The sequence below is a fragment of the Ranitomeya imitator genome, chromosome 1 (assembly GCF_032444005.1).
Source record: "Ranitomeya imitator isolate aRanImi1 chromosome 1, aRanImi1.pri, whole genome shotgun sequence".
NCBI lineage: Eukaryota > Metazoa > Chordata > Amphibia > Anura > Dendrobatidae > Ranitomeya > Ranitomeya imitator.
In genome coordinates this window covers 106,015,171-106,037,269 of record NC_091282.1, presented here as the reverse complement: position 1 = coordinate 106,037,269, position 22,099 = coordinate 106,015,171, and the positions used below count along the sequence as shown (strand labels likewise).

The window sequence follows — 22,099 nt, the reverse complement described above, 5'->3', positions numbered from 1 at the left end:
AACGGTTGAATCCTAGACAGGCTCGATGGTCGCTCTTTTTCTCCCGTTTTGATTTTGTGGTTTCATACCTTCCGGGATCTAAGAATGTGAAGACTGATGCCCTGTCAAGGAGTCTTGTGCCTGACTCTCCGGGTGTTCCGGAGTCGGCGGGTATTCTTAAAGAGGGGGTAATTTTGTCTGCCATCTCCCCTGATTTGCGGCGCGTGCTGCAGAAGTTTCAGGCTGATAGACCTGACCGTTGTCCAACGGAGAAACTGTTTGTCCCTGATAGATGGACTAGTAGAGTTATCTCTGAGGTTCATTGTTCGGTGTTGGCTGGTCATCCTGGAATCTTTGGTACCAGAGATTTGGTGGCTAGATCCTTTTGGTGGCCTTCTTTGTCACGGGATGTGCATTCTTTTGTGCAGTCCTGTGGGACTTGTGCTCGGGCTAAGCCCTGCTGTTCTCGTGCCAGTGGGTTGCTTTTGCCCTTGCCGGTCCCGAAGAGGCCCCGGACGCATATTTCCATGGATTTTATTTCTGATCTCCCTGTTTCTCAAAGGATGTCGGTCATTTGGGTGGTTTGTGATCGCTTCTCTAAGATGGTCCATTTGGTACCCTTGTCTAAATTGCCTTCCTCCTCTGATTTGGTGCCATTGTTTTTCCAGCATGTGGTTCGTTTGCATGGCATTCCGGAGAACATCGTCTCGGACAGAGGTTCCCAGTTTGTTTTGAGGTTTGGGCGATCCTTTTGTGCTAAGATGGGCATTGATTTGTCTTTTTCTTCGGCTTTCCATCCTCAGACTAATGGCCAAACCGAACGAACTAATCAGACTTTGGAAACATATCTGAGATGCTTTGTTTCTGCTGATCAGGATGATTGGGTGTCCTTCTTGCCTTTGGCTGAGTTCGCCCTTAATAATCGGGCCAGCTCGGCTACTTTGGTTTCCCCTTTTTTCTGTAATTCTGGTTTCCATCGTCGTTTCTCTTCAGGGCAGGTTGAGCCTTCGGACTGTCCTGGTGTGGATACTGTGGTGGACAGGTTGCAGCAGATTTGGACTCATGTGGTGGACAATTTGACATTGTCCCAGGAGAAGGCTCAACGTTTCGCTAACCGCTGGCGCTGTGTTGGTCCCCGACTTCGTGTTGGGGATTTGGTTTGGTTGTCATCTCGTCATGTTCCTATGAAGGTTTCCTCTCCTAAGTTTAAGCCTCGTTTCATTGGGCCATATAAGATTTCTGAAGTTCTTAATCCTGTGTCATTTCGTTTGGACCTTCCAGCTTCTTTTGCCATCCATAATGTGTTCCATAGGTCGTTGTTGCGGAGATACGTGGCGCCTATGGTTCCCTCCGTTGATCCTCCTGCCCCGGTGTTGGTCGAGGGGGAGTTGGAGTATGTGGTGGAGAAGATTTTGGATTCTCGTGTTTCAAGACGGAAACTCCAGTACCTGGTCAAGTGGAAGGGTTATGGTCAGGAAGATAATTCCTGGGTTTTTGCCTCTGATGTTCATGCTGCCGATCTAGTTCGTGCCTTTCATTTGGCTCATCCTGATCGGCCTGGGGGCTCTGGAGAGGGTTCGGTGACCCCTCCTCAAGGGGGGGGTACTGTTGTGAATTCTGTTGTCGAACTCCCTCCTGTGGTCGTGAATGGTACTTCGGCGAGTTCTGTCCATGGACTCCCTCTGGTGGCTGTGAGTGGAGCTGCTGCTTCTGAGGTTCCTTACACAGGTGACGTGGTTTATCCTTTGGTTGGCTGCTCTATTTAACTCCACTCAGATCGTTACTCCATGCCAGCTGTCAATGTTCCTGCATTGGTTCAGTTCGCTCTTGGATCTTTCTGGTGACCTGTCTACTCCAGCAGAAGCTAAGTTCCTGCTTGTTATTATTTGTTCATTGTTTCCTTGTCCAGCTGCATATTATGATTTTGCCTTGCTAGCTGGAAGCTCTGGGATGCAGAGTGGCATCTCCGCACCGTTAGTCGGTGCGGAGGTCTTTTTGCACACTCTGTGTGGTTTTTTGTAGTTTTTTGTGCTGACTGCAAAGATACCTTTCCTATCCTCTGTCTGTTTAGTAAGTCTGGCCTCCCTTTGCTGAAACCTGTTTCAGTTCTGCGTTTGTGACTTTCATCTTTACTCACAGTCAATATATGTGGGGGGCTGCCTTTTCCTTTGGGGAATTTCTCGGAGGCAAGGTAGGCTTTATTTTCTATCTCTAGGGCTAGCTAGCTCTTAGGCTGTGAAGAGGCGTCTAGGGAGAGTCAGGAACGCTCCACGGCTATTTCTAGTTGTGTGATAGGATTAGGGGTTGCGGTCAGCAGAGCTCCCACATCCCAGAGCTTGTCCTGTGTGAGTTTAACTATCAGGTCGTGCCGGGTGCTCCTAACCACCAGGTCCATAACACACCTTGTACACATTCAGCTCCGCTCCATACACCTCATACACACACGGCTCCGCTCCATACACCTCAAACACATTCAGCTCCGCTCCATACACCTCATACACACACGGCTATCTGCACAGACTTCTCCATACCTGATACGTCGATCTGCAATCACAGCAGCAGAGGCCAGGAACAGAGGAGGCTGTCAGTGTCCATCCCACCATGCTCAGCCCCACTCATTCCATGCAGGACAAGCCAGGTATTAGCGCCACTGCTGCTTACATTGACGCCCAGGCTGTGTCTGGCAGGTAAGAGCCCTGGTGTTAGATGCCAGTGTACAGGCGGGTCTCCCGCCTGTAGTTGTGTCCCACTCCCAGCACCTCTGCTATTTCAGCACCTACACACACACACCCCCTCTGTGACACGTACCTCAAAAATGTCCCCTCTCTCTCCCTCTGAGCTGTACCGCGCACACTGGAAGATAAACAGACTGCAGGGGAAGAGCGTGGCCTCATGCAAGGGGGCATGTTGGCTGCTTCTCCTGCTGTCTACGGGAGAAGCAGAGTCCCATGCGGGACTGCGGGGTAAAGCCTAAAAATCGGGACAGTCCCGCAGAATGAGGGACGGTTGGGAGCTATGACATAGTAACTGAATAATACTACATACAGAGGAGTAATACCCCCACATCGTTATTAGACCACATATTACCGGCACATAGTGACCAAATACTACAATACTGATTATGACTAAAAACCACAATACTAAAAACACTGTTATTACCACCAGTGACATTATAAACAGAAGCTCTGCATATAGTGTCAGTGTACAGATAATATAGTAATGACCAGTGGCATTGTACACAGGAGCTCTATATATTTAGTGTCAGTGTTCAGGAAATACAGGGATCACCAGTGACAATATAAACAGGAGCTCTGTATGTAGTTTCAGTGTACAGGTATTACAGGGATCACCAGTGACATTACACACAGAAGCTCTGTATATAGTGTCAGTTTACAGGTAATATAGTAATCACCAGTGTCATTAAACACAGAAGCTCTGTATATAGTGTCAGTGTACAGGTATTACAGGGCTCACCAGGGAAATTATACACAGGAGCTCTGTATATAGTGTACAGGTAGTGCAGTGATCACAGGAGCTCTGTATATAGTGTATAGTGTACAGGTAATACAGTGATCACTCATGACATTATACACAGGAGCTCTGTATATAATGTACAAGTAATGCAGTGATCACAGAAGCTCTGTATATAGTGTACAGTAAACACAGTGATCAACAGTGACATAATACACAGGAACTCTGTATATAGTGTAAAGTGTGCGTGTACATGTCATACATGTCACACTTCATCTTGCACAGTCCACTATCACTTCTTCCTGATGGGACTTGTCTCTGCAGAGAATAACACAGTAATTTATAGCTGATCTCTTTTAAATCACATTTCCCACTTTTTCCTTGATTTCTACACTATGCCAGATGAAGAAAAAAGTGACATAGTGCCTCCCTGCATAGTAAAAGGACCTCCCTTGTGTTCCCCCCCATTGAAAATAGTCTCCTAAAAAGTAAACTATATTGCAGTAGTAATAATATCCCCTAATTGCCCAATACAGTAAATAGGTCCCCAACTTGCCACCATAAAGTAATAATGTATGTTCCTCATTCTGGTCCCTGGCCTGGCCTCAGCATCATGCTGCATCCACAGAAGAAAAAAAAATATCCCTCTTACCTGCCTGCGCTCCCGTGCTGCATGGCATCCTTTGCTTGCAAATCCAGCCCACTCATGGTAAAATGGCCACCAACCTAGCATAGGCCAGACTTGAGTGCGCCCGTCACAGGCAGTGCATGACAGTGATGTCATATGCTGATAACGTCAATGTCATGAGCTGCCTGCAACGTCACTGTCATGTGTTGCCTGCCGCTTTTATTGCCTATTGGGGCGGGGCAATACTTTTCAACAGATGCACATTCAGTTGAAACCATTGACCTCCTCTACGTCCTGCTTGAGGATCTGACAAGTACCCGGAGCCTATCGGAAAATGCACTGGTATCCCGCTTGGTCAGTCCGATCCTGCTGGTTTCACATGTGCAATATTCACAGGCCAAGTATGGACCACGATATCTGGATTGTCCACGGGTCTCGTCTCCCAAACTCACAGGCTCATAAGGATATATCTGGTTGCTAAGTTCAGGTCAGGAGACCTGTGTCCGGCCTGGACATCGTGGTTCGTACTCATACCGTAAACGTAATTTACAGAAATGTGAAACCAACCTCACTCTGAACATCAAAGGGAAGCAGTTATGTGATAGAGTGCCTTGCAAAAGTATTCGGCCCCCTGGAACTTTTCAACCTTTTCCCACATATCATGCTTCAAACATAAAGATACCAAATGTAAATTTTTGGTGAAGAATCAACAACAAGTGGAACACAATGGTGAAGTTACACGAAATTTATTGGTTATTTTTAATGATGAGCGAATATACTCATTACTCGAGATTTCTCGAGCACGCTCGGGGGTCCTCCGAGTATTTTTTAGTTTTTAGTGCCACAGCTGAATGATTTACATCTGTTAGCCAGCGTAAGTACATGTGGGGATTCCCTAGCAACCAGGCAACCCCCATATGTACTTATGCTGGCTAACAGATGTAAATCATTCAGCTGCGGCAATAAAAACTTAATCTCCGAGCACTAAAAAATACTCGGAGGACCCCCGAGCATGCTCAAGAAATCTCGAGTAACGACTATATTCGCTCATCACTAGATATTTTACATTTTTGTGGAAATTCAAAAACTGAAAAGTGGTACTTGCAATATTATTCGGCCCCTTTACTTTCAGTGCAGCAAACTCACTCCAGAAGTTCATTGTGGATCTCTGAATGATCCAATGTTGTCCTAAACGCCTAATGATGATAAATATACTGTTTGCAGAATTATTAGGCAAGTTGTATTTTAGAGGATTATTTTTATTATTGATTAACAATTATGTCCTCAATCAACCCAAAAGACTCATAAATATCAAAGCTTAATATTTTTGGAAGTTGGAGTGTTTTTTTTTAGATATGGCTATCTTAGGAGGATATCTGTTTGTGCAGGTAACTACTACTGTGCAGAATTATTAGGCAACTTAATAAAAAAACAAATATATTCCCATCTCACTTGTTTATTTTCACCAGGTAAACCAAAATAACTGCACAAAATTTAGGAATAAACATTTCTGACATGCAAAAACAAAAACCCCAAAAATTAGTGACAAATATAGCCACCTTTCTTTATGATGACACTCAACAGCCTTCCATCCATAGATTTTGTCAGTTGCTTGATCTGTTTATGATCAACATTGCGTGCAGCAGCCACCACAGCCTCCCAGACACTGTTCCGAGAGGTGTACTGTTTTCCCTCCCTGTAGATCTCACATTTTATGAGGGAACACAGGTTCTCTATGGGGTTCAGATCAGGTGAACAAGGGGACCATGTCATTATTTTTTTCTTCTTTGAGACCTTTACTGGCCAGCCAGTTATTTTGTGCCTTTTTTGCCCAACACACTGTTGGCTATTTGCCATGAAACGCTTCACTGTTCGGTGATCACGCTTTAAAACTTTGGCAATTTCAAGACTACTACATCCCTCTGCAAGACATCTCACAATTTTGGACTTTTCAGAGCCCGTCAAATCTCTCTTCTGACCCATTTTGCCAAATGAAATGAAGTAGCCTAATAATTAAGCATACCTTATATAGGGTTTTAATATCATTAGACAACACCCCTCCTCATAACAGAGATACACATCACCTGATTTACTTAATTGGTAGTTGGCTCTCAAGCCTGAATAGCTTGGAGTAGGATAACATGTATAAAAAGTATCATGTGATCAAAATACAACTTGCCTAATAATTCTGCACACTGTGTATAATCCACCTGTGTTTAATCAAGTCTCCATATAAATGCACCTGCTCTGTGATAGTCTCAGAGTTCTGTTTGAAGCACAGAGAGCATCATGAAGACCAAGGAACACAACAGGCAGGTCCGTGATACTGTTGTGAAGAAGTTTAAAGCCGGATTTGGATGCAAAATTATTTCCAAAACTTTAAACATCCCAAGGAGCACTGTGCAAGCGATCATATTGAATTGAAAGGAGTATCATACCACCGCACATCTACGAAGACCCGGCCGTCCCTCTAAACTTTCATCTCAAACAAGGAGAAGACTGATCAGATATGCAGCCAAGAGGCCAATGATCACTCTGGATGAACTGCAGAGATCTACAGCTGAGGTGGGACAGTCTGGCCTTTATGGAAGAGTGGCAAAAAGAAAGCCATTTCTCAAAGATATCCATAAAAAGTGTTGTTTAAAGTTTGCAACAATCCACCAGGGAGACTCAACAAACATGAGGAAGAAGGTGCTCTGGTCAGATGAAACCAAAATCAAACTTTCTGGCAACAATGCCAAAAGATATGTTTGGCGTAAAGGCAACACAGCTCATCACCCTGAACACACCATCCCCACTGTCAAACATGGTGGTGGCAGCATCATGGTTTGGGCCTACTTTTCTTCAGCAGGGACAGGGAAGATGGTTAAAATTGATGGAAAGATGGATGGAGCCAAATACAGGACCATTCTTGAAGAAAACCTGTTGGAGTCTGCAAAAGACCTGAGACTGGGACAGAGATTTGTCTTCCAACAAGACAATGATTCCAAACATAAAGCAAAATCTACACTGGAATGATTCACAAATAAACGTATCCATGTGAGTAGTGTATCATAGGGTGGTTTCGTCAAACTCAATTTGACAGGTGGACCCGCCCCTATCAAAGTGTATCAAAGTGTGTAACCCCTCCCCTCCTTGTCTGCCAGCTGTCCCTCCTTATCTAGTTTTCCCCTTTTGATACAGTTTGATATTGTCATCACAGTATTTTGATACAGTGATTATTATCCCAGTATTTGATTTTATATCCTATTACATTTTATATGTAGCTGCTGTGTTACACAGAGTATCTGGGCTGTCTGACCAGTTGCTGAGTGTTTAAGCAAGGAATCACAGAGTGCAGGCAGAAACACTGTCTAAAATACACTGCTCTGATTACAACAGCAGTCTTTTGAGAATCACAATATCAAATAATGCTGCAAAAACACAGGATACATAATATGCTCGTACAATGAGCCTGCTGTGTTATAAAACACAATTTTGCACTATGTGTGATCATTGGTAATAAAATACAGTGCTCTGATTAGACTTCTGACTTGCAGAGAAATGATAGAATCGCATCAGATTTTGTGTCATCAAAATTTTCACGCTTAACCCGTTGTTCTGACCGGAGTTATCAAATTCAGCAAAAATCCACGCTGTATGATTTTAAAGTGTGTTGGTGTATGTTCATTGTACTATTTAATGTTTTTTACTTTTATATTCTGTAAGAATTTTTATATTAACTAGGATATAAAATAATATAATATGAAAATCTAATAGGACATAAAATAAACAGCCTGGTGTGTTATAAAAAAAAAAGAATTAGCAATTATAGGGACCACATGTTGGGCATTATGGACTGCCGACATAAAAATACCGCTTACAGAAGCAAACTTGTAAAGAATGTACTGGATAAATGCTGTACTTGGCTTGTAACACTATATTACTTATTTTGTAAGAAGTGTGTTGGTGTATGTTCATTGTACTATTTAATGTTTTTTTTTTTACTTTAATATTCTGTAAGAATTTTTGTATTAACTAGGATATAAAATAATATAATATGAAAATCTAATATAAAAACAAACAAATACTGGGATAATAATCGCTGGATCAAATTAACATTATCAAACTATATCAAAAGGGAAAATCAGCCAGACACAATTATTAACCCCTTCCCGACCTTTGACGCACCGTATGCGTCATGAAAACCTGTGCCATTCCGACCTGTGACGCAGCATATGCGTCATGGCCGGATTGGGCTCCTGCAGGCCGGGTGAAAGGGTTAACTGTAATTTCACCCGGCCTGCAGGGACAGGAGGAGTTGTACTTTAGCCCAGGGGGGGTGGCTTCACCCCCCCGTGGCTACGATCGCTTTGATTGGCAGTTTCACTTTCAACAGCCAATCAGAGCGATTTGTAATATTTCACCTAAAAAACTGGTGAAATATTACAATCCAGCCATGGCCGATGCTGCAATATCATCGGCCATGGCTGGAAACACCGATGTGCCCCCACCCCACCGATCGCCCCCCCAGCCCTCCGATCTGTGGTCCGCTCCCCTCCGTCCTGTGCTCCGCTCCCCCATCCTCCTGTCCGCTCCCCCCGTGCTCCAATCCCACCCCCCTGCACTCCGATCCACCCCCCCGCACTCCGACCCACCCCCCCGCACTGCGATCCACCCCCCCGCACTGCGATCCACCCCCCCATGCTCCGATCCACCCCCCGTGTTCCCCCCCCACCCCATCATACTTACCGAGCCTCCCGGGGTCCGTCCGTCTCCTTTCGTGGGCGCCGCCATCTTCCAAAATGGCGGGCGCATGCGCAGTGCGCCCGCCGAATCTGCCGGCCGGCAGATTCGTTCCAATGTGAATTTTGATCACATAGGTAGGGACAATAATAAAATAAAGATTTTTTTTTTTCCACTAAGGTTGGAGTTAGAACTAGGGCTAGGGTTAGGGTTAGGGTTTCGGTATGTGCACACGTATTCTGGTCCTCTGCGGATTTTTCCGCAGCGGATTTTGATAAATCCGCAGTGCTAAACCGCTGTGGATTTATCGCGGATTTACCGCGGTTTTTCTGCGCATTTCACTGCGGTTTTACAACTGCGATTTTCTATTGGAGCAGTTGTAAAACTGCTGCGGAATCCGCAGAAAGAAGTGACATGGTGCGGAATGTAAACCGCTGCGTTTCCGTGCAGTTTTTCCGCAGCATGTGTACAGCGATTTTTGTTTCCCATAGGTTTACATTGAACTGTAAACTCATGGGAAACTGCTGCGGATCTGCAGCGTTTTCCGCAGCGTGTGCACATACCTTTAGAATTAGGCTGTGCACACGGTGCGGATTTGGCTGCGGATTCGCAGCAGTGTTCCATCAGGTTTACAGTACCATGTAAACATATGGAAAACCAAATTCGCTGTGCCCATGGTAAGGAAAATACCGTCCGGAAACGCTGCGTTGTATTTTTTGCAGCATGTCAATTCTTTGTGCGGATTCCGCAGCGTTTTACACCTGTTCCTCAATAGGAATCCGCAGGTGAAATCCGCAGAAAAAACACTGGCAATCCGCGGTAAATCCGCAGGTAAAATGCAGTGCCTTTTACCCGCGGATTTTTCCAAAATGGTGCTGAAAAATCTCACACGAATCCGCAACGTGGGCACATAGCCTTAGGGTTAGGGTTGGAATTAGGGTTGTGGTTAGGGTTAGGGGTGTGTTGAGGTTAGGGTTGTGGTTAGGGGTGTGTTGGGGTTAGGGTTGTAATTAGGGTTATGGCTACAGTTGGGATTATGGTTAGGGGTGTGTTGGGGTTAGTGTTGGAGGTAGAATTGAGCGGTTTCCACTGTTAGGCACATCAGGGGTCTCCAAACGCAACATGGCGCCACCATTGATTCCAGCCAATCTTGTATTCAAAAAGTTAAATGGTGCTCCCTCACTTCCGAGCCCCGACGTGTGCCCAAACAGTGGTTTACCCCCACATATGGGGTAACAGCATACTCAGGATAAACTGCGCAACAATTACTGGGGTCCAATTTCTCCTGTTACCCTTGAGAAAATAAAAAATTGCTTGCTAAAACATCATTTTTGAGGAAAGAAAAATGATTTTTTATTTTCACGGCTGTGCGTTGTAAACGTCTGTTAAGCACTTGGGGGTTCAAAGTGCTCACCACATATCTAGATAAGTTCCTTTCTGGGTCTAGTTTCCAAAATGGGGTCACTTGTGGGGGGTTTCTACTGTTTAGCCACATCAGGGGCTCTGCAAACGCAACGTGACGCCCGTAGAGCATTCCATCAAAGTCTGCATTTCAAAACGTCACTACTTTACTTCCGAGCCCCGGCATGTGCCCAAACAGTAGTTTACCCCCACATATGGGGTATCACCGTACTCAGGAGAAACTGGACAACAAATATAGGGGTAAAATTTCTCCTGTTACCCTTGGGAAAATTAAAAAAATTCTGGGCCAAAAAATCATTTTTGATAAAAGAAATTTTTTTTTTCATTTTCATGGTTCTGCGTTATAAACTTCTGTGAAGTACTTGAGGGTTCAAAGTGCTCACCACACATCTAGATTAGTTCCTTTGGGGGTCTAGTTTCCAAAATGGGGTCATTTGTGGGGGATCTCCAATGTTTATGCACACAGGGGCTCTCCAAACGCGACATGGTGTCCGCTAATGATTGGAGCTAATTTTCCATTTAAAAAGCCAAATGGCGTGCCTTCCCTTCTGAGCCCTGCCGTGCGCCCAAACAGTGGTTTACCCCCACATATGGGGTATCGGCGTACTCAGGACAAACTGGACAACAACATTTGGGGTCCAATTTCTCCTATTACCCTTCGCAAAATAGGAAATTCCAGGCTAAAAAATCATTTTTGAGGAAAGAAAAATTATTTTTTATTTTCATGGCTCTGCGTTATAAACTTCTGTGAAGCACCTGGGGGTTTAAAGTGCTCAGTATGCATCTAGATAAGTTCCTTGGGGGGTCTAGTTTCCAAAATGGGGGCACCTTCCGAGCCCTGCCGTGTGCCCAAACAGTGGTTTACCCCCACATGTGAGGTATCGACATACTCGAGAGAAATTGCCCAACAAATTTTAGGATCCATTTCATCCTATTGCCCATGTGAAAATGAAAAAATTGAGGTGAAAAGAAATTTTTTGTGAAAAAAAAGTACTTTTTTAATTTTTACGGATCAATTTGTGAAGCACCTGAGGGTTTAAAGTGCTCACTAGACATCTAGATAAGTTCCTTGGGGGTCTAGTTTCCAAAATGGGGTCACTTGTGGGGGAGCTCCAATGTTTAGGCACACAGGGTCTCTCCAAACGCGACATGGTGTCCGCTAACGATGGAGATAATTTTTCATTCAAAAAGTCAAATGGTGCTCCTTCCCTTCTGAGCCTTACCATGTGCCCAAACAGTGGTTTACCCCCACATGTGAGGTATCGGTGTATTCAGGAGAAATTGCCCAACAAATTTTAGGATCCAGTTTATCCTGTTGCCCATGTGAAAATGAAAAAATTGAGGCTAAAAGAATTTTTTTGTGAAAAAAAAGTACTTTTTAATTTTTACGGATCAATTTGTGAAGCAATTTGTGAAGCACCTGGGGGTTTAAAGTGCTCACTATGCATCTAGATAAGTTCCTTGGGGCGTCTAGTTTCCAAAATGGGGTCACATGTGGGGGAGCTCCAATTTTTAGGCACACGGGGGTTCTCCAAACGCGACATGGTGTCCGCTAAAGAGTGCAGCCAATTTTTCATTCAAAAAGTCAAATGGCGCTCCTTCTCTTCCAAGCCCTGCCGTGCGCCCAAACAGTGGTTTACCCCCACATATGAGGGGTCAGCGTACTCAGGACAAATTGGACAACAACTTTCGTGGTTCAGTTTCTCCTTTTACCATTGGGAAAATAAAAAAAATTGTTGCAAAAAGATCATTTTTGTGACTAAAAAGTTAAATGTTCATTTTTTCCTTCCATGTTGCTTCTGCTGTTGTGAAGCACTTGAAAGGTTAATAAACTTCTCGAATGTGGTTTTGTGCACCTTGAGGGGTGTAGTTTTTAGAATGGTGTCACTTTTGGGTATTTTCAGCCATATAGACCCCTCAAACTGACTTCAAATGTGAGGTGGTCCCTAAAAAAAATGGTTTTGTAAATGTCGTTGTAAAAATGAGAAATCGCTGGTCAAATTTTAACCCTTATAACTTCCTAGCAAAAAAAAATTTTGTTTCCAAAATTGTGCTGATGTAAAGTACACATGTGGGAAATGTTATTTATTAACTATTTTGTGTCACATAACTCTCTGGTTTAACAGAATAAAAATTCAAAATGTGAAAATTGCGAAATTTTCAAAATTTTCGCCAAATTTCCGTTTTTATCACAAATAAATACAGAATTCATTGACCTAAATTTACCACTAACATGAAGCTCAATATGTCACGAAAAAAGAATCTCAGAACCGCTAGGATCCGTTGAAGCGTTACTGAGTTATTACCTCATAAAGGGACACTGGTCAGAATTGCAAAAAACGGCCAGGTTTTTAAGGTCAAAATAGGCTGGGTCATGAAGGGGTTAACTAGGATATAAAATAATATAATATGAAAATCTAATATAAAAACAAACAAATACTGGGATAATAATCGCTGGATCAAATTAACATTATCAAACTATATCAAAAGGGAAAATCAGCCAGACACACAGGGACAGCTGGCTGACAGGGGCTGGGAGGGGTTTTTATTCTTGCAAAACTACATCTGGTTGTAGTTAAGTAAGGAGTAGCCAGAAACTCTGTATAACACAGCAGCTACATATAAAATGTAATAGGATATAAAATCAAATACTGGGATAATAATCACTTTATCAAAATACTGTGATAACAATATCAAACTGTATCAAAAGGGGAAAACCAGATAAGGAGGGACAGCTGGCAGACAAGGAGGGGAGGGGTTACACACTTTGATACACTTTGATAGGGGCGGGTCCACCTGTCAAATTGAGTTTGACAAAACCACCCTATGATACACTACTCAGGTGTTAGAATGGCCAAGTCAAAGTCCAGACCTCAATCCAATCGAGAATCTGTGGAAAGATCTGAAAACTGCTGTTCACAAACGATCTCCATCAAACCTCACTGAGCTCGAGCTGTTTGACAAGGAAGAATAGGCAAGAATTTCAGTCTCTCGATGTACAAAACTGATAGAGACATACCCCAAGTGAGTTGCAGCTGTAATCGCAGCAAAAGGTGGCGCAACAAAGTATTAAGTTAAAGGGGCCGAATAATATTGCACGCGCCACTTTTCAGTTTTTGAATTTCAACAAAAATTTAAAATAACCAATAAATTTCGTTCAACTTCACAATTGTGTTCCACTTGCTGTTGATTCTTCACCAAAAATTTACATTTGGTATCTTTATGTTTGAAGCATGATATGTGGGAAAAGGTTGAAAAGTTCCAGGGGGCCGAATACTTTCGCAAGGCACTGTATTTGCATGTGGCCTCGTTATCCGTTTGCACACTCATACGTAGAAGCGCATAATTCAGCGAGTGCACTGATGATTTGTCCACTTAATGAAAACACCCCTAACAAGAATAATTACCATAAAACTAGGGCAGATCAGTAACTTTGGCTACACCAGACGATATGTATCCAAAGGTGGCAGTATGGCAATGCTACAAAGCAACATAAGGAAAGTATCATTGCTGCAAACGTCAAAAGAAATCCAAACCAGATGGACATCTTGCTACCTGCATGTCCTGCTCACGATAACCTGAGGATATTAAAGTGACCATATTTATTTCCTTTCTTTGCGGATTAGAATTACCATACTGCGATCTGTTGCTGCTCTATGTCTGTTACAGGAAAGTCTCCATATAGCCCAGAGCCTAACAAGACTCATCATCATTGTTCGGAGGTCATCTATTTGTCACTTTAACCCATTTATTAATTTTTAGGGCTGCTGCACACAGTCAGTTGGGCCGTCATAGTGATGCAATATTGGACTGTGAGAAAGCGATATATATTGATACTAAATACAGCAAAGCCTATGGGAGAATGGGGTAAGAAATCACTTATACACAGCCGTGTGCTTTGACTTGTATCTTTTTCAAGGATTTTTTATAGACAGTCTATGCAATCATTTCATTGGGCAATTCATATTCCATTAGAATCGCTAATAGAATCACTTCGGCTCATTTCTTTTGGTTTTGCTGTAGTTTATTGTACTCTGTACAAACAAGGACCTGACTCCCCACTTTTTGAGCTAAACATTTAAGCTACATAGCTTCGCATGGCCAGGTAGCTGAACAGTTGGGCCCCTCTCCTGCTGACACAAGGTGAGGTTTTAATACTAGAGATAGGTTAGGACCGTCCCTGACTGGATACATCTTGTCGCGGTGGGCTCGCTTTTATGCTTTTTTCATTAAAATAGTGTTAACTAAGTACCCCATGTTATTTACGTGTACTATTACTATTTACTTACTACTGGGTATATGCTGATTTTGTTCTTTTCTTTTTTTCCTGTAAAATAGGCCTTGGTGTAAACACATTGCCCATATACCAACTTATATTCCCGCTAATTTATTTGGTTTTGTTTTATAGTATCATTAGTACCCTCATTGATTTCTTGCTGCTGCCACACTGATGCTGCCTTGTTCTACCCTTTTTGCTTTGTCTATCACGTCATAGGAGCATGTCACTGCTGCTGCCCATCAGTACACAAAAATGTTTCAAAATCCATGTTAAAGCACATGCATACAGTACAGACCAAAAGTTTGGACACACCTTCTCATTTAAAGATTTTTCTGTATTTTCATGACTATGAAAATTGTAAATTCACACTGAAGGCATCAAAACTATGAATTAACACATGTGGAATTATATACTTAACAAAAAAGTGTGAAACAACTGAAAATATGTCTTATATGTCTGTGTAAGGGCTATTTGACCAAGAAGGAGAGTGATGGGGTGCTACGCCAGATGACCTGGCCTCCACAGTCACCAGACCTGAACCCAATCAAGATGGTTTGGGGTGAGCTGAACCACAGAGTGAAGGCAAAAGGGCCGACAAGTGCTAAGCATGTCTGGGAACTCCTTCAAGATTGTTGGAAGACCATTCCCGGTGACTACCTCTTGAAGCTCATCAAGAGAATGCCAAGAGTGTGCTAAGCCGTCTTTGAAGAACCTAGAATATAAGACATATTTTCAGTTGTTTCACACTTTTGTTAAGTGTAATTCCACATGTGTTAATTCATAGTTTTGATGCCTTCAGTGTGAATGTACAATTTTCATAGTCATGAAAATACAGACAAATCTTTAAATGAGAAGGTGTGTCCAAACTTTTGGTGTGTCCAATGCTTTGTGTGGAATATAATTATGATCTACCGCTATCTTCTTCTGTAGTCGAGCCCTGGCGGCAATGAATAAATATAAAGAGGCAATCAGCAGCTACCACAAGGCCTTGGATCTTGATCCTGAAAACGAGTCCTACAAGTCCTATTTAAAGATTGCAGAACTAAAACTCCGACAAGTTCCCAGTCCTGTAAGTCGGCCTGTTACCAATTACTGATATTTGTTGGTTTTTAGGAAACGCTGTTTTTTTCTCTCCACATCATTTTCTATCCTTCTAGTGGTTGGCTTTAGCCAATGTTCCCATTGTATGTATTTTTATGATATGTCTGTATTAAAATACACAATAGCAATCTGTTCTATTTAATTTTGCTTCTTTTTCATGCATTTCCCTTTTTTATGCAATTTTTGTTTGTATTTGATGCAGTTATTCTATTGCATATTTTTAGTGCAAAATTGCTGCGATTTCACAATTAATAACATAAGTGCAATTTTACGTGTTTTTCCAGGGTCCCAATATAAGTTCAGTGGGCATAAGGCAGACCCACAAATTCGCAGTTCACAGCATCTTTACACACACAATGTGCATGAGTTTTTATAAAATCACGTCCACTTTGCTTCAACTGTTAAGTGCAGATTTCGTGGGAGCGCTGCACATTCATAAATCTGATGTGATTTCTGATAACTATGGCATGAGGTAAAGTTGCGTCCAGTTGTATTTTATTTTTTGTCAGCCTTTGATAAATTCCATTTTCCATTTGTAGACGAGTGCAGGATCAGGATTTGACATGGCCAGCCTGATGAATAACCCAGCATTTGTGAGCATGGTGAGACACTCCTTTACTTCAGCATATCAGGCCATAGTTGGCTTCACTCGGCACTGCAGGATGTGCGCACACCTCCTCACATAGGCACCAAATCTGCCCTGTTATTCACCCTTATTCACTCCTGGCGCACTGCTGTCACAGTTGACATCTTCCCTTTAGCTCTTGCTCTTTTTCTGATGTTAGATTCCAAAAAATTGCGTTCAAAATGGCACCAAATCTCGGCCCAACAGTTTTCAGGATTCTCATCAGTAACTATGTCATTAACAAACCTTCTCATTTCTCATATCTCCTAGGCAGCTGGCCTAATGCAGGATCCACAAGTACAACAGCTGTGAGTTTCTATTCTAACTTGTTATTAAAGTGGTTAAAAATACACATGGCCTCTTCCTTCCAAAAATCGCTCCTCTCCGACCCATGTGTTTTGTATTGGAGCCTTTCAACTCTTCTTGAATGGGGCTGAGCAGCAAAATCAGACAAAGACCACGGACAAGACCTTTCAGGCCGGATTCACACATCCGTGTTCAATGGGCCAACTATGGAGACACAAACTCAAGTCTCATAGGCATATATGAGGCTTTTGAGTTTGTCTAAGGAGACCTACAGCTGTTCGGTGCATTGCAGTCTGTACTCCGACCACGGAACTCGGATGTGTCAAATTCATCAAAAGACGTCTGCCACTCAATGAATTATGCACATCAACATCTTTCAACTGGCATGAGCCACTGCCAGAAATTTTACTTCAGTAGGGGACCGAAGTACATTTCTGTTGTTTAGGACAGTGAAAAGGTCTATGAAAAACACCTGTCCTAGTCATGTGATGGACACACAGGTGCATGGGTCATTCCATTTATTAGGGTATGTTCACAGTCTTTTAATGAGTGTTTTAGAGTTGGTCTACTTCAAAAAATGTTTGGTTTGAAAGACTCTATCTACTCACTTCTCATATTGTAAAACCACTTCATATGTTCAGGGTTTTTTTAGCATTTTTTTTCTCCCGCTTCAAGTTTTAACAAATGCCATGTCACATAGTGATAAGGGACTGTGAGCACCTACCCAATCCCTCAAATTAGAGGTACCCTAGGCTGACCTTGATGGTGGAGATGCCAGGGTCTCATACCTTGCTATGTTCTTATCTTAACCCTTATCTGTTCCTTTCCCCACCCAGAGAGATGTGAGACCAAAGTGTATTGGAAAACAGTATCCAAACAGACAGGGATTAATAAACAGGGATAAAAGAAAACCACAATCATATAAATACACTCACAAACCAACAGAGTGGGAAACGGGAGGAATAGGAGGCACAAACCAATGGGAGATAAGGATAAACACACAAACCAACTCTACACAGAAATCCTGTGAAAAACTCTCCAACCGCCTACTGCAAACACTGAACTTCTCCTTCAACTCCAAACCAGGAAGTAAGAACTATCACTGGCAACTCCCAAGTGCCAGTGGTGAGCATATATACCAGAGGGGAGTGGCCATCAAAGAACTGTTTGGTGGACTATGTGGGGCCCATTATTCTGTATGGATGACTATGTGGGCCTATTATACTGTATGGAGGACTATATGGGGCCCATTATACTGTATGGAGGGCTATGTGGGACCATTATACTGTATGAAAGACAAAGCAGGGCCCATTATACTGTATGGAGGTTTATATTGGGCCATTATTCTGTATAGAGCACTACTTGGGGCCCATTAGACTGTGCGGAGGACTATGTGGGGCCCATTATACTGCGTGGAGGACTATATGGGGCTATTATACCCTGTGGAGGACTATGTGGGGTCATTATTCTGTATGGAAGGCAATGCAGGGCCCATTATACTGTATGGAGGACTATAGTGGCATGTAAAAGTTTGGGCACCCCTGGTCAAAATTACTGTTGTAAACAGTTAAGCAAGTTGAAGATTAAATTATCTCTAAAAGGGCTAAAGTTGAAGATGACACATTTCCTTGGACTGAGAGGGCCATTGTAAAACCTTCCACTTGTACCTTTTGAGGTAGTCTATTGTGGATTTTGACATTTGGCAAAGTTGAAAAGTCATCCTCTTTTCAACTTTGCTGAAATTTCATTGAATCCATTCTTCCCTCTACCTGTGAAATGTTCCCCATGCTATTGTCTGCAACACAACCCCAAAGTGTCAGGGATGGGATCTTTCAGTGAACATATAGGGGAATGGTTAGATACAATTTTACAGACATTAGTTCAGAGAACACCTGGCTACCTGAAGGATTCAAAGGACGTACTAAGCATGTTCAATGGGGTGATTTGGGATCCTAAATGGGCATGGTTAACCTGTGATGTAGTTGCCCTATACACGTCCATTCCACATAGGATTGCATTGCGTGCTGTCCAGTTCCATCTAAATAAATATAGTTCATATGATTATGAGTTACAAATGTATATTCTTTCAGTTCTTGCTTTTCTTTCATCTCACAATTTCTTTTTGTTTGATAGAATTTTTGTTTCCAAAACTCCAAAACAACGGAGTTTCAATGGGAGCTAAATTTTCTCCGTCAGTAGTGAATATGGTCATGGCATGGTGGGAGGAGCAGTACATTTTTTGCACAGATAACCCATTTTTTATCAATATTAAATGGTAATCTAGGTACATAGATGACCTGCTACATAGTGTGGTAGGGAGATTTAGTCTCTTTAGAATGATTTAAAATTTATATTAATAACAATCCTTTCAACCTTAAATTTACCCATACATTTGATAAAAAGTATACATTTTTTAGATCTATGTTTGTCCAGTACTCCTTTTACTACTATCAGTAGTTGCACTTACTGCAAAAAGACCGCAGGAAATATCGTACTTCATGCACGCAGTTTCCACCCACCACATACGATTCATTCAATTCCAGTGGGTTAGGTCATTAGGGCAAAAAGAAATTGTAGTGACAATGTGACTTTTGACAGTGAATATCAGAGAACGCCTTAAAAATAGGAAATATCCTGATTGGACTGTGAACCGTGCCTATAATATAGTTGATAAAAAATCGAGAGCTGAACTTATTACACTGATTTCTGAGTCAGATTCCAATTGTCAGAATCAAGTTAAAAGGCACAACATTAATTCCCGTTCAGAACAACCAGTTTTGGTTCTCCCGTATAGTACTCATTTCAGGTCAATTTCTGATATAGTTCACCGAAATTTGAACATTTTAAGAGACGATGACATTATGGACACTATATTAAAAGATGGTATTAGGATTGTTTCCAGACGTGCTCCAACTTTAGCTAATTCATTATCCCCCAGCCTTTATGATGCTACTACAACAAAAAACTCCTCTACTTGGTTGTCCACCACAGGGTTTTTCAGATGCGGGCAATTTCCCTGCAAAACATGTTTACGCTCCAAGAAAACATCTGTTTTTTCCTGCTCAAAAAAAATCAAAAGAAGTTTTAAAATAAAATTTTTTCTCAATTGTAACTCAGATCACGTAGTATACATAATAGAATGTTCAGCATGTGAACTATTATATGTGGGTTCTACAATCAGAAGAGCATCAGAGGGCATCTTTATGATATTACCCAGCCCACAACTCGTCATGTATCTAATGCATCCAACCATAAACCATAAAATCGCACAACAGACAAATTGCACACTTTAGTGTATTTGCAATTGAACAAGTGCATAGGAATATACAGTCATGGCCAAAAGTTTTGAGAATGACACCAAAATTATATTTTCACATGATCTGCTGCCCTCTGGTTTTTATTAGTGTTTGTCTGATGTTTATATCACATACAGAAATATAATTGCAATCATATTATGAGTACCAATAGGTTATATTGACAGTTAGAATGAGTTAATGCAGCAAGTCAATATTTGCAGTGTTGACCCTTCTTCTTCAAGACCTCTGCAATTCTCCCTGGCATGCTCTCAATCAACTTCTGGACCAAATCCTGACTGATAGCAGTCCATTCTTGCATAATCAATGCTTGCATTTTGCCAGAATTTGTTGGTTTTTGTTTGTCCACCCGTCTCTTGATGATTGACCACAAGTTCTCAATGGGATTAAGATCTGGGGAGTTTCCAGGCCATGGACCCAAAATCTCTATGTTTTGTTCCATGAGCCGTTTAGTTATCACCTTTGCTTTATGGCAAGGTGCTCCATCATGCTGGAAAAGGCATTTTTGGGCGTCAAACTGCTCTTGTACGGTTGGGAGAAGTTGCTCTTGGAGGACATTCTGGTACCATTCTTTATTCATGGCTGTGTTTTTAGGCAAGACTGTGAGTGAGCCGATTCCCTTGGCTGAGAAGCAACCCCACACCTGAATGGTTTCAGGATGCTTTACAGTTGGCATGAGACAAGACTGGTGGTAGCGCTCACCTCTTCTTCTCCGAATAAGCTGTTTTCCAGATGTCCCAAACAATAGAAAAAGGGATTCATCAGAGAAAATGACTTTGCCCCAGTCCTCAGCAGTCCACTCCCTGTACCTTTTGCAGAATATCAGTCGGTCCCTGATGTTTTTTCTGGAGAGAAGTGGCTTCTTTGCTGCCCCCCTTGAAACCAGGCCTTGCTCAAAGAGTCTCCGCCTCACAGTGCGTGCAGAAGCACTCACACCAGCCTGCTGCCATTCCTGAGCAAGTTCGGCACTGCTAGTAGTCCGACCCCGCAGCTGAAACAGTTTTAAGATGCGGTCCTGGCGCTTGCTGGTCATTCTTGGGCGCCCTGGAGCCTTTTTGACAACAATGGAAGCTCTCTCCTTGAAGTTCTTGATGATGCGATAGATTGTTGACTGAGGTGCAATCTTTGTAGCTGCGATACTCTTCCCTGTTAGGCCATTTTTGTGCAGTGCAATGATGGCTGCACGTGTTTCTTTAGAGATAACCATGGTTAACTGAAGAGAAACAATGATACCAAGCACCAGCCTCCTTTTAAAGTGTCCAGTGATGTCATTCTTACTTAATCATGACTGATTGATCGCCAGCCCTGTCCTCATCAACACCCACACCTGTGTTAATGGATCAATCACTAAAACGATGTTAGCTGCTCCTTTTAAGGCAGGACTGCAATGATGTTGAAATGTGTTTTGGGGTTAAAGTTCATTTTCTGGGCAAATATTGACTTTGCAAGTACAGTAATTGCTGTTAAGCTGATCACTCTGACATTCAGGAGTATATGCAAATTGCCATTAGAAAAAATGAAGCAGTAGACTTTGGAAAAATTAATATTTGTCTCATTCTCAAAATTTTTGGCCATGACTGTACGTGGTGGAGATAGAGAAAAGAAATTGCGGGATAGGGAAGCTTTTTGGATTTACCTATTAAACACTCGAGCACCTCTGGGTCTGAACTTGAAGAAGGAAATTATGTTGCATTGATTGATTATAGTTAACATTATTTGTATATGTTATGCACAATTGTAATTGAATGTGGTGTGTGTGTTTTTTTTGTTTTTTGTTTTTCTTTGGGTGTTTTTTTTTCTTTTTGTGCACTTTGCATTGCATGTCATGCTATTCAAGTGTTAATGTCATTCTGTGGAGCAATCATTTTTCACTCTGTTCCCCACCTGTTTGGGACGTATTTTAACTTTTGGCAAGACTGCTCATTGTGAAACTGAGGACTAAGAGCACTATACATGTTCGAAACGCGACCAGTTATTCAAGACATTCCTTCCGCAGATTACTTTTTAAATTTGTCAAAATAAAGACTTTTGATTTTATTTTCTGAGCTGGATACCTTCATTTTCAAACACAACACCAAAGCATGACTGATCCACCATCATGCTTAATAGTTGAAGAGATGTTCTTTTCCTGAAATTCTGTGCCCTTTTTTCTCCACACATACCTTTGATCATTGTTCTAAGAGTTCTATTTTAACCTCATCCTTCCTCAGGACTTGTTTCCAAAATGTATCAGGCTTATTTAGATGTTC

At 42.1% G+C, this 22,099-nt stretch overlaps 1 protein-coding gene across 2 annotated transcripts in view; it reads left to right on the top strand.

Moving 5' to 3' along the window:
* SGTB (small glutamine rich tetratricopeptide repeat co-chaperone beta) overlaps positions 1-22,099 on the top strand; it is a 186,344-nt gene that overhangs the window by 153,186 nt on the left and 11,059 nt on the right. For both annotated transcript variants that reach the window (XM_069749520.1, XM_069749513.1), the window contains exons 6-9: positions 13,988-14,092; positions 15,435-15,573; positions 16,145-16,207; positions 16,501-16,538. In XM_069749520.1, coding sequence (XP_069605621.1) covers positions 13,988-14,092; positions 15,435-15,573; positions 16,145-16,207; positions 16,501-16,538 — 345 coding nt within the window. The remainder of the gene's footprint in view (positions 1-13,987; positions 14,093-15,434; positions 15,574-16,144; positions 16,208-16,500; positions 16,539-22,099) is intronic.